The sequence below is a fragment of the Carassius carassius genome, chromosome 23 (assembly GCF_963082965.1).
Source record: "Carassius carassius chromosome 23, fCarCar2.1, whole genome shotgun sequence".
In the NCBI taxonomy this organism is placed as follows: domain Eukaryota; kingdom Metazoa; phylum Chordata; class Actinopteri; order Cypriniformes; family Cyprinidae; genus Carassius; species Carassius carassius.
In genome coordinates, this window is record NC_081777.1 from 17,889,966 (window position 1) to 17,909,175 (window position 19,210).

Here is a 19,210-nt window from a genome sequence, read left to right on the forward strand (position 1 = left end):
AGTTTGGGCTCATAAATATTAGATCACTCACACCCAAAGCAGTTATTGTAAATGAAATGATCACAGAAAATAGTTTTGATGTACTCTGCTTGACTGAAACCTGGCTAAAACCAAATGATTATTTTGGTCTAAATGAGTCTACTCCACCAAACTACTGTTATAAGCATGAGCCCCGTCAGACTGGTCGTGGAGGAGGTGTTGCAACAATATATAGTGATATTCTCAATGTTACCCAGAAAACAGGATACAGGTTTAACTCTTTTGAAATACTTCTGCTAAATGTTACACTGTCAGACATGCAAAAGAAATCTAATGTATCTCTTGCTCTGGCTACTGTGTATAGACCACCAGGGCCGTATACAGAATTCCTAAAAGAATTTGCAGATTTCCTCTCAGACCTTCTAGTTACAGTTGATAAGGCGCTAATCATGGGAGATTTTAATATTCACGTTGATAATGCAAATGATACATTAGGACTTGTGTTTACTGACCTAATAAACTCCTTTGGAGTCAAGCAAAATGTCACCGGGCCCACTCATCGTTTTAATCATACACTAGATCTAATTATATCGCATGGAATCGATCTTACTGCTATAGATATTGTACCCCAATGTGATGATATTACAGACCATTTCCTTGTATCGTGCATGCTGCGTATAACTGATATTAACTATATGTCTCACCGTTACCGTCTGGGCAGAACTATTGTTCCAGCCACCAAAGACAGATTCGCAAATAACCTGCCTGATCTATCTCAACTGCTATTTGTACCCAAAAATACACATGAATTAGACGAAATTACTGACAACATGGGCACTATTTTCTCTAATACATTAGAAGCTGTTGCCCCCATCAAATTGAAAAAGGTTAGAGAAAAACGTACTGTGCCATGGTATAACAGTAATACTCACTCTCTCAAGAAAGTAACTCATAGTCTTGAACGCAAATGGAGAAAAACTAACTTGGAAGTTTTTAAAATTGCATGGAAAAACAGTATGTCCAGCTATAGACAGGCTCTAAAAACTGCTAGGGCAGAGCATATCCACAAACTCATTGAAAATAACCAAAACAATCCAAGGTTTTTATTTAGCACAGTGGCTAAATTAACAAATTACCAGACGCCACCTGATTCAAATATTCCACCAACGTTAAATAGTAATGACTTTATGAATTTCTTCACTGATAAAATAGATAACATTAGAAATACAATAGCGAATGTAGATTCTACAGCGTCTAACATTTCAGTTTCATCCATCGCACCCAAAGATAAACTGCAGTGTTTTACAAATATAGGACAGGAAGAGCTAAATAAACTTATCACTGTATCTAAACCAACAACATGTTTATTAGATCCTGTACCCACTAAATTACTAAAAGAGCTGTTACCTGTAGCCGAAGAACCGCTTCTCAATATCATTAACTCGTTGTTATCTTTAGGTCACGTCCCAAAACCATTCAAGCTGGCGGTTATCAAGCCTCTTATTAAGAAACCAAAACTAGATCCTAGTGTATTGGCAAATTATAGGCCTATTTCAAATCTTCCATTTATGTCTAAAATTTTAGAAAAAGTTGTGTCTGCTCAATTGAGCACCTTCCTGCATAAAAATGATCTGTATGAAGAATTTCAGTCAGGTTTTAGGCCCCACCATAGCACAGAAACTGCACTTGTTAAAATTACAAATGACCTGCTTCTTGCGTCAGATCAAGGCTGCATCTCATTTCTAGTTTTACTTGATCTTAGTGCTGCGTTCGACACCATAGATCATGACATACTCATAGATCGATTACAAAACTATACAGGTATTCAAGGGCAGGCTCTAAGATGGTTTAGATCCTACCTGTCCGATCGCTACCATTTTGTTTACTTAAATGGGGTGTCATCTCATTTATCATCAGTAAAATATGGAGTGCCACAAGGATCCGTCCTAGGTCCCCTTCTATTTTCAATATACATGTTGCCCCTTGGTAATATTATTAGAAAATACGGAATTAGCTTCCACTGTTATGCTGATGATACTCAGCTATATATTTCAACGAGACCAGATGAAACTTCCCAATTATCTAAGCTAACAGAGTGTGTTAAAAATGTAAAAGATTGGATGACAAATAATTTTCTCCAATTAAATTCGGATAAGACAGAGATATTAATTATTGGACCAAAAAACACCACACAGAATCTTGTAGATTACAATCTGCAACTAGACAGATGTACTGTTACTTCCTCTACAGTCAGAAATCTGGGTGTTATATTGGACAGCAATTTGTCTTTTGAAAATCATATTTCCAATGTTACAAAAACCGCATTCTTCCATCTTAGAAACATTGCCAAGCTACGAAACATGTTATCTGTTTCTGATGCAGAAAAGCTAGTTCATGCTTTCATGACCTCTAGACTGGACTATTGTAATGGACTTCTAGGTGGTTGTCCTGCTTCGTCAATAAACAAGCTACAGGTCGTCCAAAATGCAGCAGCTAGAGTCCTTACCAGGTCAAGAAAATATGATCATATTACCCCAATTTTACAGTCTCTGCACTGGCTACCTATTAAGTTCCGTATCAGTTACAAATTATCATTACTTACCTATAAGGCCCTAAATGGTTTAGCTCCTGCGTACCTAACTAGCCTTCTACCACGCACCCTAAGGTCACAAAACGCTGGACTTTTGGTAGTTCCTAGGATAGCAAAGTCCACTAAAGGAGGTAGAGCTTTTTCACATTTGGCTCCCAAACTCTGGAATAGCCTTCCTGATAATGTTCGGGGTTCAGACACACTCTCTCTGTTTAAATCTAGATTAAAAACGCATCTCTTTCGCCAAGCATTCGAATAATGTATCTCTTAAATTGTGAGTGTAGTTGCATCTGCATTTTTATTCTTTAGCTTGGGTTAAACTAATTTTACTTTGTTGGATCAGCAGCTATGCTAATGATGTCTCTATTTTGTTTCTATGTTTTGCCACGGGATTTACATCCCGTGGTAACTAGGATTTACACAAGCTCCAGTCTGGATCCAGAACACCTGAGAAGAGATGATGCTGACCCTCAGAGGACCCCAGATGATGCTAACCTTGAATCAACAAACAGAACTAACAATTATTGCTACATGTGTGACTGCATCCTATAATTACTATTAATTAATAATATTGATAGTTCATCATCTAGCTGACTACGTCTTGTATTATTATTATTATTTTTATTTTTCTAAAATCCTGTCAAACGTGCACAAACTACTAGCTACTACTAAATATTGTAGAAACATAATTTTCTGTAAAGTTGCTTTGTAACGATTTGTATTGTAAAAAGCGCTATACAAATAAACTTGAATTGAATTGAATTGGGCGTCCCGAGTTGCTCCCTCATGCAACAAAAAAACAAAAAAAAATAAAATAAATAAAATAATAAACATTTCTGAAATATTAATAAGTACTAAAATAGTATAAAAATAGCACTAAAATATCACCTACCAGGTCTCTCTGGAAGTAGATGATGACTGCGGCCGTCACCTGGGCGATGAGGATGAGGAGGAGGCAGGTGAAGTACTGTAAACAGATGACAGGAACAGTCAGTTCACGGACAGTTACTGGAAACGCAAATAAAAGTGAAACCTCAAAGTCTACTATGTCATAGTTTGATTTAAAAATTCTTTAATTGATATCTTATAGTCCAGACAAAAATGTTCATGTGTTTATTAGACATATTAACAAACTTTCAACAATGCTCGATTACATAAAGAAAATGAAAATGGTGACAGCTAGTTAACTTTATTTTCTAAATGGGTCAAACAGTTTAACAAAGACCCTTGCTGACCGCTAAGCTTATCCAGTGATCTAATGGGTACTAATATGGCCCCCACTTCTTGCACGGACATCCCCTAAATCTCACTGGCTTATCCCTGTCACTCCAGCTCAGTAAATCCAGCAGCATTAACCTCAGAGAGCCATTTCAAACGAACTCTTTATCATGCTAATGAGGAAGGGTTTTCTGAAGCTCCCTCAGCAGACGCTCTGGGCTTGTTGTGACTGTGATTACTGCAGCGTAACAGCACCTCTCTGCCTGACAGCTTTTGTAAATGGTCCAGTGCACAATGAAGTTGTGCTTAAAAAAAAAAAATAAAGTGTCAAACCTCAAGCCATTAACATTGTGTTATTTTATAAATACTGTAAAAAAAAAAAATCAACACAATGCACGTTTTGCTACAAATGAAAATTTTGATGCAAAATATAATTTACATTAATAGCCTAGAGAACAGAAAGAGCTAGCTTTGATGTAGTCAGCATTTAGGCAAAATAAAACAAAATAATAGGCCAGAGCCCAAAACAAGCTGGCTTTGATGTAGTTAGCAGTAACACACACACACACACACACACACACACACACACACACACTATATTACATATTTATTTATTTATATATATATATAAACAAACTTTAATGTAGTCATTAGTAATATTATATATAAATATGCAAGTTTCACACAATAAAATAAAATAACCCAAAACATGATGGCGTGAATGTAGTCTGTAGTAATATTATGTAAATAAATAAATATGCGTTATATAATTTTTTTTTTTTTTAATACTCCATAAATCACTTACCAGTCCAAGCAGGCAGCGGACCTCATAAATGGCACCAATGCAGCCAAGGAAGCCCATAAGCATTGACAGAGACCCAATCCCAATCAAGATGTAGGCGCCAACTTTCAGCGTTGTGGATGACTCCTCTGCATGAACAACAAAGACAAAAAGCAATAAATCACAAACTGAAAATGAATCAAGATTCATCTTTTCTTTAGTGATTATTATTTGATCTAACACCACAAACACACAAATTAAAGGGGTCATATGATGTGATCCTTTCTCTTTGGAGTGTTACAAGCTCTTGGTGCATGAAGAAGATCAGTAAAGTCTTAAATCCAAAGAGATATTCTTTATCAAAGTTAAGACTGCCACGCCCCCCTAAAACAGCTCGTGAACCTAGGAGAGGAGGTCATTCTGACTTTGCTACGACAATCTGGTGCTTCTGAATGAGCTACTGGAAGCATGTTTTGTTATTAATTTAAGTATTTGCTATTGAATGTTTAAATGCAGAGTTTTGCTTGTTGCTTGTGTGTGTGTGTGTGTGTGTGTGTGTGTGTGTGTGTGTGAGTGAGAGAGAGAGAGAGAGAGAGAGAGAGAGAGACGGTCACACAGTGGAGTCAACTGTCTTAACCGTCCGTGGCTTGTGTACTGCAAACACATGAGCTTCACCACAGTGTCTGCCACGCGACTCCGATCCCCTTTCGGGGTTGAACTGATGATAAATCTAAGGACATTATTAACTGTCTTTAGATATATTTTGAAAGATGAAGCTCATGATTATGGAAAGGGGTGTTACATTTCCGACGATGCTTGCGGTGTTCAGCCAATCACAATGCACTGGGTCAGCTGGCCAATCAGAGCAGACTGCATTTGTCGGAAAGGAGGGACTTTGTAGAAAATGACGCATTTGAGAGAGGCGGGGCATAAAGGACCTACAATAATGTACAGTATTTGAAAAAGAATGTGTTTTTTGAACATTAAAGCATGTCAACATATTCTGTTACACCAAATACACAAAACAATGATCTTTAAAAAAAGCATCATATGACCCCTTTAAAACCTCACCAGCAAAACAGCCCTAATTTTAAATTTAGGAGATGCTGAAATTGAAACTGGGATTGTGATGAAAGGGGAGGGTATATGGCAGATTTTCAGAGCTCATTTCTTTCTCTTTTGCAGCTACAGTCTTGTGTCAGGGCTTGCAGCTCAATTTCAGATGTGTGCAGAGGAAGAGGTCACTTTGACATGAAAATATGGTCCAAAAAAAAAAAAAGGTGTTGGTGTATCAAGTGAAAATAATTACCATGTCAAAGCGCTTCTCTTATCAAAATACCTTATAAATATTTTTCAATAGTATAGCCTAGAAGTATGCCGACTTAATTGTGTGTGTCTAATAATAGTTTTTGCAAAGCTTTCAGACAGATAAAATTCACTTCACTATTTGAGGAAGTTAAAGAACAAACCGACTTTTGTCACTTCTATCAGTATTGCAAAACTCAACAAGTCTTCTATAGTTGCTCAGTATATAAATGTGGTTTTAAGATAAGTCATGTGAACTTTTTTGTCATCATGTCAAAGTCCTTTATTAAAGTGGTACAGCAGCTGGTGCCGAGCTGTGCTGCCTCCATGGGTAATAAGTTGTTCTTGCAATCCCTAGCTTCACACAAATCAGTAGCGTTTGAGTAATTAAAGATTTGAAATTAGCAGTCGAGATCAAAAAGTATTGGCTGCACAAAACAGATAATGAGTGCATAAGCCTCCTGCAGTTCACAGCAGAAATGAGTTTGGCTGCTTGTGGTTGTTCTTGAAGATCCTTTAATAGATAAAGAAGACAAAGAAATATGGCTTGTGTCCCTGCAGAACCATCAAGTCCTTTATAACCATGTGATCCTCAATGAAACCACAAAAACATCTCTAGCATGTGGGTAGAAAGTAGAGCTGGCAATTTAACACTGATTTAGTGCAATTTATTATAGATCTTTTTAAAGTGTGTGTGTGTGTGTGTGTGTGTGTGTGTGTAGACAGACAGACCGATAGATAGAACCACTCAGAAGTAAGATCAGAAAGATTGTTAATGTTTTTAAAGTCTCTTATGCTCATTAAAGCTGTATTTGATCAGAATAAAGTAAAAACTGTAATATTGTGAAATATTATAATAATGGTATTTTTTATTTTATTCTAATTTATTCCTTGCAAAGACCAATTTTCATCGGCTATTACAACAGCCTTCAGTGTTACATGACCCTTGTGAAATCATTCTAATCTGCTGAATTATTATCAATGTAGAAAACCGTTTTGATGCCTAATAGGACCTCAGGCAAGTTATCAGTGACCACAGCTCAGTAGTTTAGAAAAGAGCATTCCATGAAATATTAGACTATATACTTATTATTATTTTTTTAATTTACCCGTTAGTGATCTCTTAATTATTTAATATACATTTAAATAACTCTTATGAATCAAGTTATCACAGGCACTGTGTAAATGAATATTTAAACAGCAAATATAAATTATTTTATATATATATATATATACACACACACACACACACACACACACACACACATATATATATATACACACACATATATATATAGAGAGAGAGAGAGAGAAAGATTCAACAGAGTAACAGTACAAGTTTTTAATATCACTTTATTTTAAATCAATTTAACATATCCTTGCTGAATAAAAGTATCAATTTCTTTAAAATATAAAATAAAAACAGACCTTTAAATGGTTGTGTATATTATTTAATTTTATTTATCAGCATAATATGTCATTGAGTGACAGATCTAACATTTAATTATTCAGATCCTTTCTTTCAATATTCTGTCCTTCAGTACATAAATTAATCTAAAACAAACACCAGTTCACAAACCTATGAGGTTATTTTGCCCTGGTACGACCTTAAAAGCAAAACTGTGACATCACAGTTGTGACAGAAAACTATTCTGTTTTAGAAACGGAGAATAATAAATGGTCGGTAGATTACCTCTCAACCCAAGCGAGAATTCTGCGTCACATTCCAAAATATATGCTTCCTGTCTAAACCATTACATCTGTCTGAGGGTACATTTCAAATTTCCACAACTTCACTGTGTGTTTGCTCATACAGGAGATGCCAGGATGTTCTCAAGGTACTGTTGCAAATCTGTTGCTACATCTGCAAAAATGCAGTGCCAACAACCCAGCAGTGTTTTTTTACTGGAACAATAACCTGTTTCGACCTTTCAAGCACCATGTATATATTGTGAAAGGTAAATACACCAAAGAATTAAGATATTTTATTTGTCATCTATATTAAAGAGCAAGTACTTGTTTATTTCTTGCATTTAGATTTAACTTTAGAACCCCACACATGTTTGGACATATCAGCCTCCAAACAACCAAACACTGATTCATGTCATAACATGTTCTAGTTTTATAACCTTTATGTAAAGAATAGGGATGAGATCATGATCTGGAAAATGAGAAAACTCATGCATTTTATATCCATGCAGTTGTGTGGAAGTCTTTTAAAAAAAACAACCTGGGAGGAAGGGAAGAAAATACAGCTGAGATCAGAGAACACAACTTCCCATTATTTTGGAGCTCAATAGGGTCCTAAACCACAGACTAAGAAAGTCAACAAACAAACTCCTTGTGCAGTGCAGTGTGGGAGCGACCATGACAGGACCCTTAGAGTAAAACACGGGACTACTGGACCTTGTGCTACTGTATCAAAAAGGCAAGGGCAAAGTTGAGGGTCTCCAAGTAAGAGGATATCCTAAGATATTCCCTGCTATCTCTAGAGGAAACAGCTGCATTAGTTTTTTTTTTATATCAATGTTTTTAAAATGGTCATGATAACAGATTCCAGCGCTGTGATATCTGGAGACGCTGGAGTAGATAAAGAGGGGAGGGATGTAAAATATGAGGTGGGATGAGAGAGGAAAGAATGGCGCTGGGACTAACTTGGCAAACCATTTTAGAGCTGGTGAACTTCACAGAAATACTCCCTTGCAGTAATTTAACCCAGCATGTGCGGTATATAAACTTCTCTAAACTTCCATCTTGAGTGAGGGAAACGGTTTGGTGGCTTGGTCTTATGAAAATATTTGAGTTTCAGGTCTATTTTCAAACTCTGGAATTCAATCTTCAGTAATGGTGTAAAAGAGACCTTTTGTGATAACTTTTCAGTCTTACAAAAAAAAAAAAGATTAATAATAATAATAATAAAATCTTACCCTGACATTATTCCAAACCTATATGACCTTCTTTCTTATGCGGAAAACAAAATAATATATTTTGAATTATATTAGTAACCAGTTTTGGTGCCAATTCACTATTTGGACAAAAATAAAGTAAGAATTTTTTCTAAAAAAATACACACACACACACACATATATAACGGATATGTTAATATGTTACCACATCTCCCAACACCCCCCATTTACAAAATTTATTTTTTTGGAAGCACTCCATGCCCAAACTGGAGCTGACAGGTAAGACTGGTCTACATATCTTCAACAACTATCCTTATAAATATATTAATAAATTATACTACAATAAACTACCGTGAAACACGCGGTCTCTTGTTATTATTGCCTCTACGATCATTACAAGTCCCAGAAACCAGGCAACACACAATATGCACAGCCACTGGGTAACATTCACAAAGTTCGTGATATTCACAGTCCCTGTGACATAAACCATACCAATCTTGTCAATGAACACTTTAAACACATTGCTTCCTTCCCCACAGCCACAACACAAACAGCCAGATATGACGTCATCTTCCTGATCGTTATCACACAACTGTACATTATCTCTTAAATGTCCATCTTGTTTGTACTTGTTTATTCATCTAGACTCAAAGCTGCTTGCTAGGAACTGTATTTCTTCATGTAAGTTTAACGTTTAATGAGCTAATACAATATTTCAACCAAAATAAATATCATTTGTCTAATTATTTATTCATCTCACAACATTTTCCTGCTTATTACTCAGCTCTTTGCCAAATAAGTAAATAATTATCCTTTACTTACCCTCAAAACAGTGAGACTTTCTTTTTTAGAATGTGAGTATGTGACGAGTGGGGCGGGGCCGAGGGACATGGGAGCGAGGCCGGGGGAGTGATTGGAGATGAACTACACCTGTTCGACCCACCGGTCTCGAGGCCCATGGAGGAGATGGAAGGATATAAAACTGGAGCGACGACAGTGAAGGACGAGAGAGGACCAGGCCTGGGCGTTATTTTAGGTTTTGGTTTTATTTTGTGCGCACCAGTCGTCCGTGAGGGGCTGGTGCGCTGTTTTGGTGTTTATTTTGAAATTAAATGTTGTTTGATTGTCCGCCGGTTCCCGCCTCCTTCTTCCCGATGAATAGGAAGGTTTATCGTTACAGTGGTGCCGAAGCCCGGGAGAAGGAGGGACGCGCTGCTGAAGATCCCTCGCCGCTGTGGTGAATCCGCGGTGCCATCGAGCTGGCGAGGAGTGTGCCGCCATGGACGCTCGAGGCGATGGGCTGGAGTGAGTTGCCGGGGACGGGCGAGCTCGCTACCGGCCGCCCACGATGTGGAGAGACGGCTGCAGTCCGTGAGGGAGCGGAAGAGTCGGCGCCGTTCGCCAGGTGGCCGGAGCCTGCTGCCTCCGCCGGAACGGGGGGGGAGCAGGGAACGGGGGACTCCTGCCGGCTGCCCAAAACCGGAGGAGCCGTCGCCGTCCACCGGGCGGCGGAGGAGTGTCGTGCCGTCCGCCGAGGGCCGTCCAGTGCCACCGCCAGGCACCGCGGAGGAGATCGCCCAGCTGGTGGAGGGCCGAGCAGCGGTGCGTCTGGGAACCGGAATTTTTTTTTTTTTTCCTCTCTCTCCTCTCTCGTCTCTGTCGCTCCTCCTTCCATCTCCTTTTCTCTCGCCTCGTCTGTCCTACCCCCAGGTTCCCGCAGGTCCCCGTGAGCGGCCCCCCCGGAGGGAGGGGGGGGGGGGAGTAGAGCGCAGTCTCGGGAGTACCCCCCGGCCTGTGAGGGGCGATGGGGGTATGTGACGAGTGGGGCGGGGCCGAGGGACATGGGAGCGAGGCCGGGGGAGTGATTGGAGATGAACTACACCTGTTCGACCCACCGGTCTCGAGGCCCATGGAGGAGATGGAAGGATATAAAACTGGAGCGACGACAGTGAAGGACGAGAGAGGACCAGGCCTGGGCGTTATTTTAGGTTTTGGTTTTATTTTGTGCGCACCAGTCGTCCGTGAGGGGCTGGTGCGCTGTTTTGGTGTTTATTTTGAAATTAAATGTTGTTTGATTGTCCGCCGGTTCCCGCCTCCTTCTTCCCGATGAATAGGAAGGTTTATCGTTACAGAGTAAATTATGAAAACTTTCATTTGTGGGCCAACTATCCCTTTAAAAAGGTGTAAAGTTTAGTTCAGTGGCAAATCGGTGCTAAACAGTTTGGAAGCCTTAAATAATAAATCAAGAGGATTTACGCTGGTTTTCCTGTTCCTCTGTCTTTGCAGCATGCAGTCTACGTGGCTTTGGCTGTCCAGGCAGAGGCAGTATGGGTACGAGTTCAATTCTCCATAAATCATGTACAGTTAATCTCTGTTTGGCTTCTGTATCTCATTCATTTAACATTTCTCTCCTCACTTATTTTGCTTTCACTCTCGGTTTAAACCCTCTCTGGTTTACTTAACATCTGTGTGAGCGCATGTGTGCATGTATAAACACAGAGAGTGCTGCATAGGACGGGGGTTTGTGGAAAACTTGGTTAATGGCAAAAAAAATGAAAAATCCCCACGCCAAACACACGAATAGCAGCTGCTTTCACTGAGCATTCCAGCGTACATCGAATAAACACCAGTACGAACTCAAGAGGATGGAAAAACATGTAATCAGCAACATATTGCACTGACTCACTGATAACGGTTAACTTATTCTGGTCTGTAGTACATATGCTTTTGTCTGACTCACTGATAACGGTAAACTTATTCTGGTCTAGGGGTGGGACGATACAGGTACCTCACGATTCAATTCTGTGGCGATATGTGGTCCACGATATGATAATATCACGATTCACGATATCTACGATATTCAATATATTGGAAGAAATTTCATCAACGATATATCACGATATATGTGACTGAAAAGAAAAAGAAGGAATTAGGAAATAAGGAAATTGTATGTATTTATTAATGCCAACATTTCCAACATTGTGCAAAGAAATATGCATTTGCATAATAACTCACTGCCTCCTGGTCTTAAATGTAAACACTGTACATCTAGACAGATAAAAGTGCATGAACATTACAAAACAACATGAACATTAACATGTGTAAACCATAATACTGAAATGTCAGTAGTAAGTTACTGTAAACAGTGGACACATCAAGGCATATTCTTCTTTAGGAACGTTTAGCAGACCGGAGCGCACCCTCCACTTTGGCTCTGGTATCTGCATACAATGCAGGGATGACTTTGTCTGTAAAGTGCCGACGACTCGGTATCTCGTATCTCGGTTCCAGTGTTGTCAACATTCTGCAAAATCCATCATTCTCGACCACGCTGTAAGGGCGAAGGTCCTTGCAAATAAATTCGGCGATGGACTTAGTGATACTCTGTGCCCTCGGCGACCCAAAGGGGAGCTTTGCTTTGAACACAGTAGTGATTGTCGGCTGACTTGGTTTGCCCTCATTATCACCTGAGAGTAGTTCACCGTGATAGCGAACGAGGTGCATTTGCAGATTCGTAGTGTTGCTGTTATATTTTATCTTTGCAAAGCAGTTCTTGCAGATTGCATAGTCTTTATCCAGTGCCTTTCCATCGACTGTCTCGTAAAACCCGAAGTGTCTCCACACTTTAGAGTGGATACTAGCGGATGGGTCTTTGATTAGTTTTTTATTGTTTTCCGCCATTCTTCTCACTTCTCTTTTTTTCTGCAATTCTCTGTTGTTGTTAGTTAACTTGTGTTCTTCACCGGCCGCTGTTTGCGACACTTTACCCCTATTTACTCGAACAGCGCCCCCCGCAAACAGAATGGTAGATATTGGGTAGTGACAGTGACACTGACAACGGGTAAATGAATCATTTTGTGTTGTAATAAAATATCGATATTGGGCGTTAGTGTATCGATTATTTATTGCGACAGAGAGCACAACAATATATTGCAATATCGATTTTTTTTTCCCACCCCTATTCTGGTCTGTAGTGCATATGCTTTTGTCTAACACACTGATAACTGTTAACTTATTTTTAACTTAGTTTGGAGTTAGTAAGAATTTTTTATGTTTTTGAAGGAAGTATCTTATGCTCACCAAGGCTGCATTTATTTGATCAAACATATAGTCAGAACAGTAATATTGTGAAATATTATAACAAATTACACTATTTTCTATTTTATTACATTTTAAAATGTAATTCATTTCTGTGAGTGATGGTAAATATTAGGGATGGGCGTTTTCCGCAAATATCAACTTTCGAATATTTGAATATTTGTTTATTTAAATTAAGTTTAATGAGATAGACGTTATTTATGCGCTTCTGCCCGAGCGCTTTGGAAAGGAGGATAAAGCGGCGCGCCTAGCATTTTCCATGCGTTTTTAGGTGCGATATGTGAACGGCCCCTTATTCATTCATGAATTATTTTTTGCTTGCATACATCTTCAAATATGCCATGGAGAATCACAGAAAGTGACCAAATTAGGTTTTATTGTGAATTTTTTTTTTATTATTTATTTTTGCGAAATTCGAATATCATTTTTATTTCTCGATTAGAGCAGAACGAATATTCGACTTTCCGTGCACACCCCTAGTAAATATATACACACACACATATATGCATATAAATATATACACACATATACACACACACAGAGGCTGACATTTTTTCAGGATTACTGCGGGTCACCCACAAAATCACTATTAATCACGGGATTGGGACGGGACAGGGAAAAATGTCGGCGGGATTGGGTGGGACCAGGAATACACTTTGATCCCCAACTTTATACACAAATATAGCCTACTTTTTATATAAATAAACTATAAACTAGGGGTGTGCAATATGACGATTTTTGACCGTGGACGATAAAAATGTCTCCAAGATCTGCTCTTGAAGAAATATCGTAGTATCGTGCTGCAGCGCATTCTATCAGCTGCAGTTCTGGTGCTTCCGTCATACACTGAACAACACCACATCATTCACAGCTGTGTTAATTCAGCGCTTGAGTTACTCTCTCATTTACCAACTAATTAACTTAACTACATGTGCTTTTAAATGTTTCATTCTTACCTGCGCTCCACCACTGCTCCATCACGAGTACAATTGGATCTCTCCAATTCAGAAGGTTGTAATGACGGCAGTAACCAAGCGGGGAGTTAAAGGCTAGTTCTCAAGGAGTTTGTCTGTTCCTTTTACTGAATATATTCAGGTTAAAGTATGATTTAAACAGATTCAGCACGTTCATACACAGACACTTTCGCATTAATGCATTCAAACAAATGTAATCTTACAGTGCTACTTCATCTGTATCTGATTCTGAATGAGCAGAAATCTATAAGAAATGCATCGATCTGTAGATAAAATGATGAAAATGTACTGTTATTTTCATCACAAACAAAATTTGCACAGCAGAAAGCAAAAATTATACCTTTTAATGCTGACAATGTTATTAGTTTGGCATGTGGTAGGGAAAAAAAGTTTGCACATAATAGCCTATGCCACTTTGAAACTCTCCTGTTATTTTATTAATTATTTTTTTTATTTTAATATAGGATACATTATGAACATAACATTGAAATACAAACAAACTGAAATACTTTATCCACGGAGTGAAGGCGGAGCGGTGTTTCTGGTATCAGTGAGCGTGGAGCAGAGTGATTTTTAAATGCTCAGAGCACAGAGGAGAAATTGTTGTTAAAATACTAAATTTTTGGTCATACAGATAAAAGTAGGCAATCTTTCGTATCCGTATACATTTATTATTGTGCACTCTGAATAACAACGAAACGCTGAGCTTCTGTAAAATAACTAAAGCAAACAAGATGCGGTTTCTGCCGTCTCAGTCATGTGAACTTAAGCGGGAAACTTCGAAACTCTGTGTATGAAAAATAAATCTATAGAGAGTGAAATGTCTACATTAAAAAAATAAATAAATAAATAAATAAATGAATAGAAACGTGTTTGTTAGCATGGATGATTTACATGAAATTCAATGTGTGTGCAATGCTTCAGATGGCTTTCAGTTCATTAAAATAACAACAACAACAAAAAACATTTAAAATGTTTATTTTACTAAAGTCGGCATGCTGTGATTTGTAGCCTACTGTATTTTATTTATTTATTTTTACTGTAACTGACAGATTCCGGACAAAAAAAAAAAAAACACAACCCAGGAGTGGGCCGGAACGGGAGTCATTCTTCCGGGATTGAAACTAGACAGGATTTTCCCCCAGTTTTTTGCATAAGATTGGGACGGGACAGGATTTCTTTTTTTTTTTCCTGTGTCACCCTCTAATATATACATATATATATATATATATATACACACACACACATATACATATATATACACACACATACACATATATACACACATATACACACTTATATATACACAAATACACACACACACACACACAATGTATGATAAAATATATATAAAAGAAAAAAAAATATTTTGTTTGAATTCAGGTTAACCTGTACTAAATCTTTCCATTTCTGACCAATAGCAGCCTGGAGATGGTAACCTGATTTAATAAGAAATACTCTCAGGGACACCAATACATACATCAGAACAGGAAATTAGGTTGGTGTTTTTGTACTTACGCAAAACCGTGATGAAACTCTGGTTATCCAGGATGACCCATAGTCCAAAGCCCATGATTAAAGCTCCAAAGATCTACAGGGCAAAAGAAACAGGCATGAACCAACATAAAGGACATGTTGCTTGTGTGTTTCTCACCTGCTTGACCCTTTTGGTTCCTCAGAGCTAATCATAGTTTAAACTGTGACTGGACTGTGGATAAGAGCACTGTGCTGCAGCCATTAACATACTCTAGATAACTGCTAAAGAGAGACAGGAACTCTCCACTAAACTGTTCTCGTGCACTCCAGACCCAAAGTTCAAAACTAATAGGTGCAAGTTGTTCTCTAAATGAACTGGTTCAGAGAAGTGGAATTTCCTCTTTTCAGGGGGCAGTTCCCCTATATCATTCTGACATCTGTGGCTTGTCCTCTATACCAATATCAGAGGGAAGTAGTAAAGCAGCAGGCTACTGTACAATTAAAGGGTCTTCAGAAGGAAAAATCAGAGAGTCACACACATGCTTTTCATTAGCCTTTGATCCTTTATATTAGAGACACAACATGTCAAGTTGAAGGTTTCCAAAGAAATGCAACAGAGAGCAAGTCTACTTCCTTACTAAGTGTGAACAATTTCCGAACAGGGATTTCCTACATACACCTCCATCACAGTGCTGGGTATTGTGGTTTTTGCCTAATAATAATAATAATGAAAATACATTTACAATGGCATGACAAAATGGTTTTTAAAAAAGTAAAATAAAATGTTAATATACTCTACTAATAATTATATGAAATAATGTATTTTAATAATTTGTATTTTTATTTACATGTCCACATATTCCATGCCCAATAGGGAAATTTGGCGAAAGGTGAATGAAATTAAATGAAATATGTATATGAGTTCTCATTAAGTGAATTATTAAGTGGTTTTCTAACCTTTGGTTCTAAAAGCTTAGATAAGCTAAGCTCTAAAGATAGCTCATACTCACTGTTGAGCCTCGTTACTTATGCATAAATACAGTTATAGTATTAGAAACATGTCTAAAATTATTATAAATAAAAAAGAAAAACATTTTACAGGAAAACTTAGTTTTCTTTCCATTTTTTGAAACAGCAGCATTTTATTTACAAGCACAGAGGTCAAAAACTTTTTACATAAAAACATTTTCTTCTAGACTTTCCAAAAGGCTCCATTTTCACTTCTCCTAAATCTCCTTTTTAACACAGTATATGTATATATATTCTTTAATTTTTATTTACCATGTTGTCATACTTAACGTATTTTATAGGAAATGAATAACGACACGGTAAGGTTTTGAAAATGCTGTAATTGTTTGTGTGATTATTTGCTTATAGAAGGTTGTGACAGACTCAAATCATCACTGCTTCATAGTTGCATTTTTCCGGTTGCCAAATATGTTACTATGGTGAATACTTCCATTTGAGGCGCTATGGCATTTCTGTGCGGTGTTGGAAATACAAACATGATTCCTTCACAATCTAATGTGTAGCGACTTGTTAACTCACTGGCATGCATTGTGTGCAACACATTTCTTCTCCCTCTTCATGCTTCGTCCATTTTCTCCACTGCTAAAGAAACTCTTAAGCCTCTTAAAAGTCCATACTCCTAACAATTTTGGACCTTTAGACGTCTTTTAAGGGTTGCTTTCTGAATAACTTTTTTCTTTACTAAGATCTTTTCTTTAATTTTAAGAAGAAACACCCACATTCCTAAGAATTTTCTACGAATTCTGTTACTAGGAGCAACTCTAGCACTAAGATTTTTCATGGATACGAGCCCAGAGCTAATGACAGGAAGCGACATGGCTACTGCGCTGAACTCAAGGCCATTGTTTGCACTGAGACATGGAATAAAGGTGTAGGAGTGTGTACACTTACAAAGAAGAAGAGGTTGAACAAGAACAGGAAGTACTTGGTGGCGGCAATGCATCCTTTCCCCATGACTGCTGCTCTGTAAATAAGAGAAGAAATCTCATCAAAACTCTGAGAGACTTGAAGAACAACGCCAAAGCTGATGGAGAAATCTCAGAACAACTGACACTGAGCAGGTCAAGTTTTGGACATGACAACAATAACTAAAGAGTTTCTCTCAGCGCATTGCTAAAAACAGTCCGCAGGTGATAATGTGTAAGCTCTCGCTGAAACAAAGTGGAAAAAACCTGCTCTATAAAACACAGCGGTTACTTATTCTGGCCTGGTTGATTAGTTTCAGTTCCATTAATTAATGATATTAATACCACTGCAAAAAAAGTTTCTTTTCAAAGCAAATATGATCAATATGACTCATGACTTAATTGAGGGAGTCATCAGATGGGCAGTTGGTCTCCGCTCATTAAGCATTAAGTACCATTACTGTCAACATTATCTAAGTATTCTACTCATTTTATTCCTTTGTGGTTAATTACACAAGGACATTTTTAAATGAGATTTTGTGAAATACTTTATGATGTCGGACCTTTAAAACTGTTTTTCTGGTGAGACTCCCTGAAGATATTACTCGTATCTTCTTATTTCAGTAAAAGGCAGTAAAACGCTCAGTCATAAATAGGTTTATCAATTTCTGAAACAAAAAAGGAAAAAAAAGGAAATATTAAAACATTTCAAAGTTTGATTCGAAAGACATTTTTGCTTGCAATAAGCAATTTTGGTACTGTGATGTTTCACTCAAAAATGAAAACTTAAGTTTTTTGCCATCAGTTACTCAACCTCATGTTGTTCCAAACCTGTATAAGTTTCTTTATTATATTGAACACAAAAGAAGATATTTTGAAGAACCAATCAGTTGTTTGTCCCCATAGGGAAATAAATACTATGGAAGTCAAAGTCAGCTGTTTGATTACCAGCATTTTTCAAAATATATTTTTTCATGTTCAACAGAAGAAAGAAACTCATGCAGGTTTGGAACCTGACTTACACCAGTCCATTGAAGTAATCTTGACTCAATTAAATTGCTCTAAAAATATTGGCACTCTCTTTAAAAGCCTCTGTGAAGTCTGGAGTAATATGCAGTATATCAGGATATGAAGTCAGAGAGTCACAGAGCCAAGCTTACTTGGCGTCATCTTTTCAAAGTACTCCAGGGAGCTATAAACCAGATTCTCAACTTTTCTGTGCTGAATGCAGCCTTTTTCTGTATTTTATTCATTTACAAAGGAGAGTTCCGAGAAATAACAACACGGCCAATGCATTTCCCCTCTTTCCACTGTAAGCATGTTCACAGCTATGACAAAAATAGTATATGACACGGGATTGGACTTTTCTCTTATTCTTCAACATTCAGCAGTTTAGCCTGAGAAAACAAGCATAAATATGGAAGGGGGAAGTACAAATGGCAGTAAAGTTTCATCAGGTGTCAAGAGGATTTGGTTTTCTATTCAACAGTTTCAACGAGTCATATCCAAAAAAATAATAATGCAGCAGCCCTCAGCCACGACAGCCAAAAATACATGAACAAACACACACTTTGGCTTGTGTGTGAATGTGTTGATGGTGTAGTTGGGGTTGCAGGAGATAGTGTTGCCATCTGGAAGTTGAAGTACCGTCATCACTGTTCTTTACTAATCTCTACAGTCGCTGTCAGCTGGACTCAACTGTGCAGATGTCACCCATTCTCTGGTCAATCACAACATCCCCTCCATAATACAATGATGGCACGCTGCCCCATTCCATACAATGGACAAAATCCGTCCTATCCTAGGCTTTTTAGCACAACACAAAGGAGCATCTGAACACACCCAAGCAAGCTTTACACTGCTGATGTTAGATACTTACTATAGATCACATGACCAGCAATTTAATCCAGGATAATCACTATAGACTTCCCCCAGCAAGTGTTCTTTGA

At 37.9% G+C, this 19,210-nt stretch overlaps 1 protein-coding gene across 1 annotated transcript in view; it reads right to left on the reverse strand.

The window, feature by feature from the left end:
* The window catches only part of cd82b (CD82 molecule b), a 42,230-nt gene that overhangs the window by 11,632 nt on the left and 11,388 nt on the right, over positions 1-19,210 (reverse strand). Inside the window, exons 2-5 of the mRNA XM_059506345.1 lie at positions 17,248-17,320; positions 15,370-15,442; positions 4,593-4,717; positions 3,462-3,536 (exon numbers count right to left, since the gene is read on the reverse strand). Coding sequence (XP_059362328.1) covers positions 3,462-3,536; positions 4,593-4,717; positions 15,370-15,442; positions 17,248-17,310 — 336 coding nt within the window. The 5' untranslated portion in view covers positions 17,311-17,320. The remainder of the gene's footprint in view (positions 1-3,461; positions 3,537-4,592; positions 4,718-15,369; positions 15,443-17,247; positions 17,321-19,210) is intronic.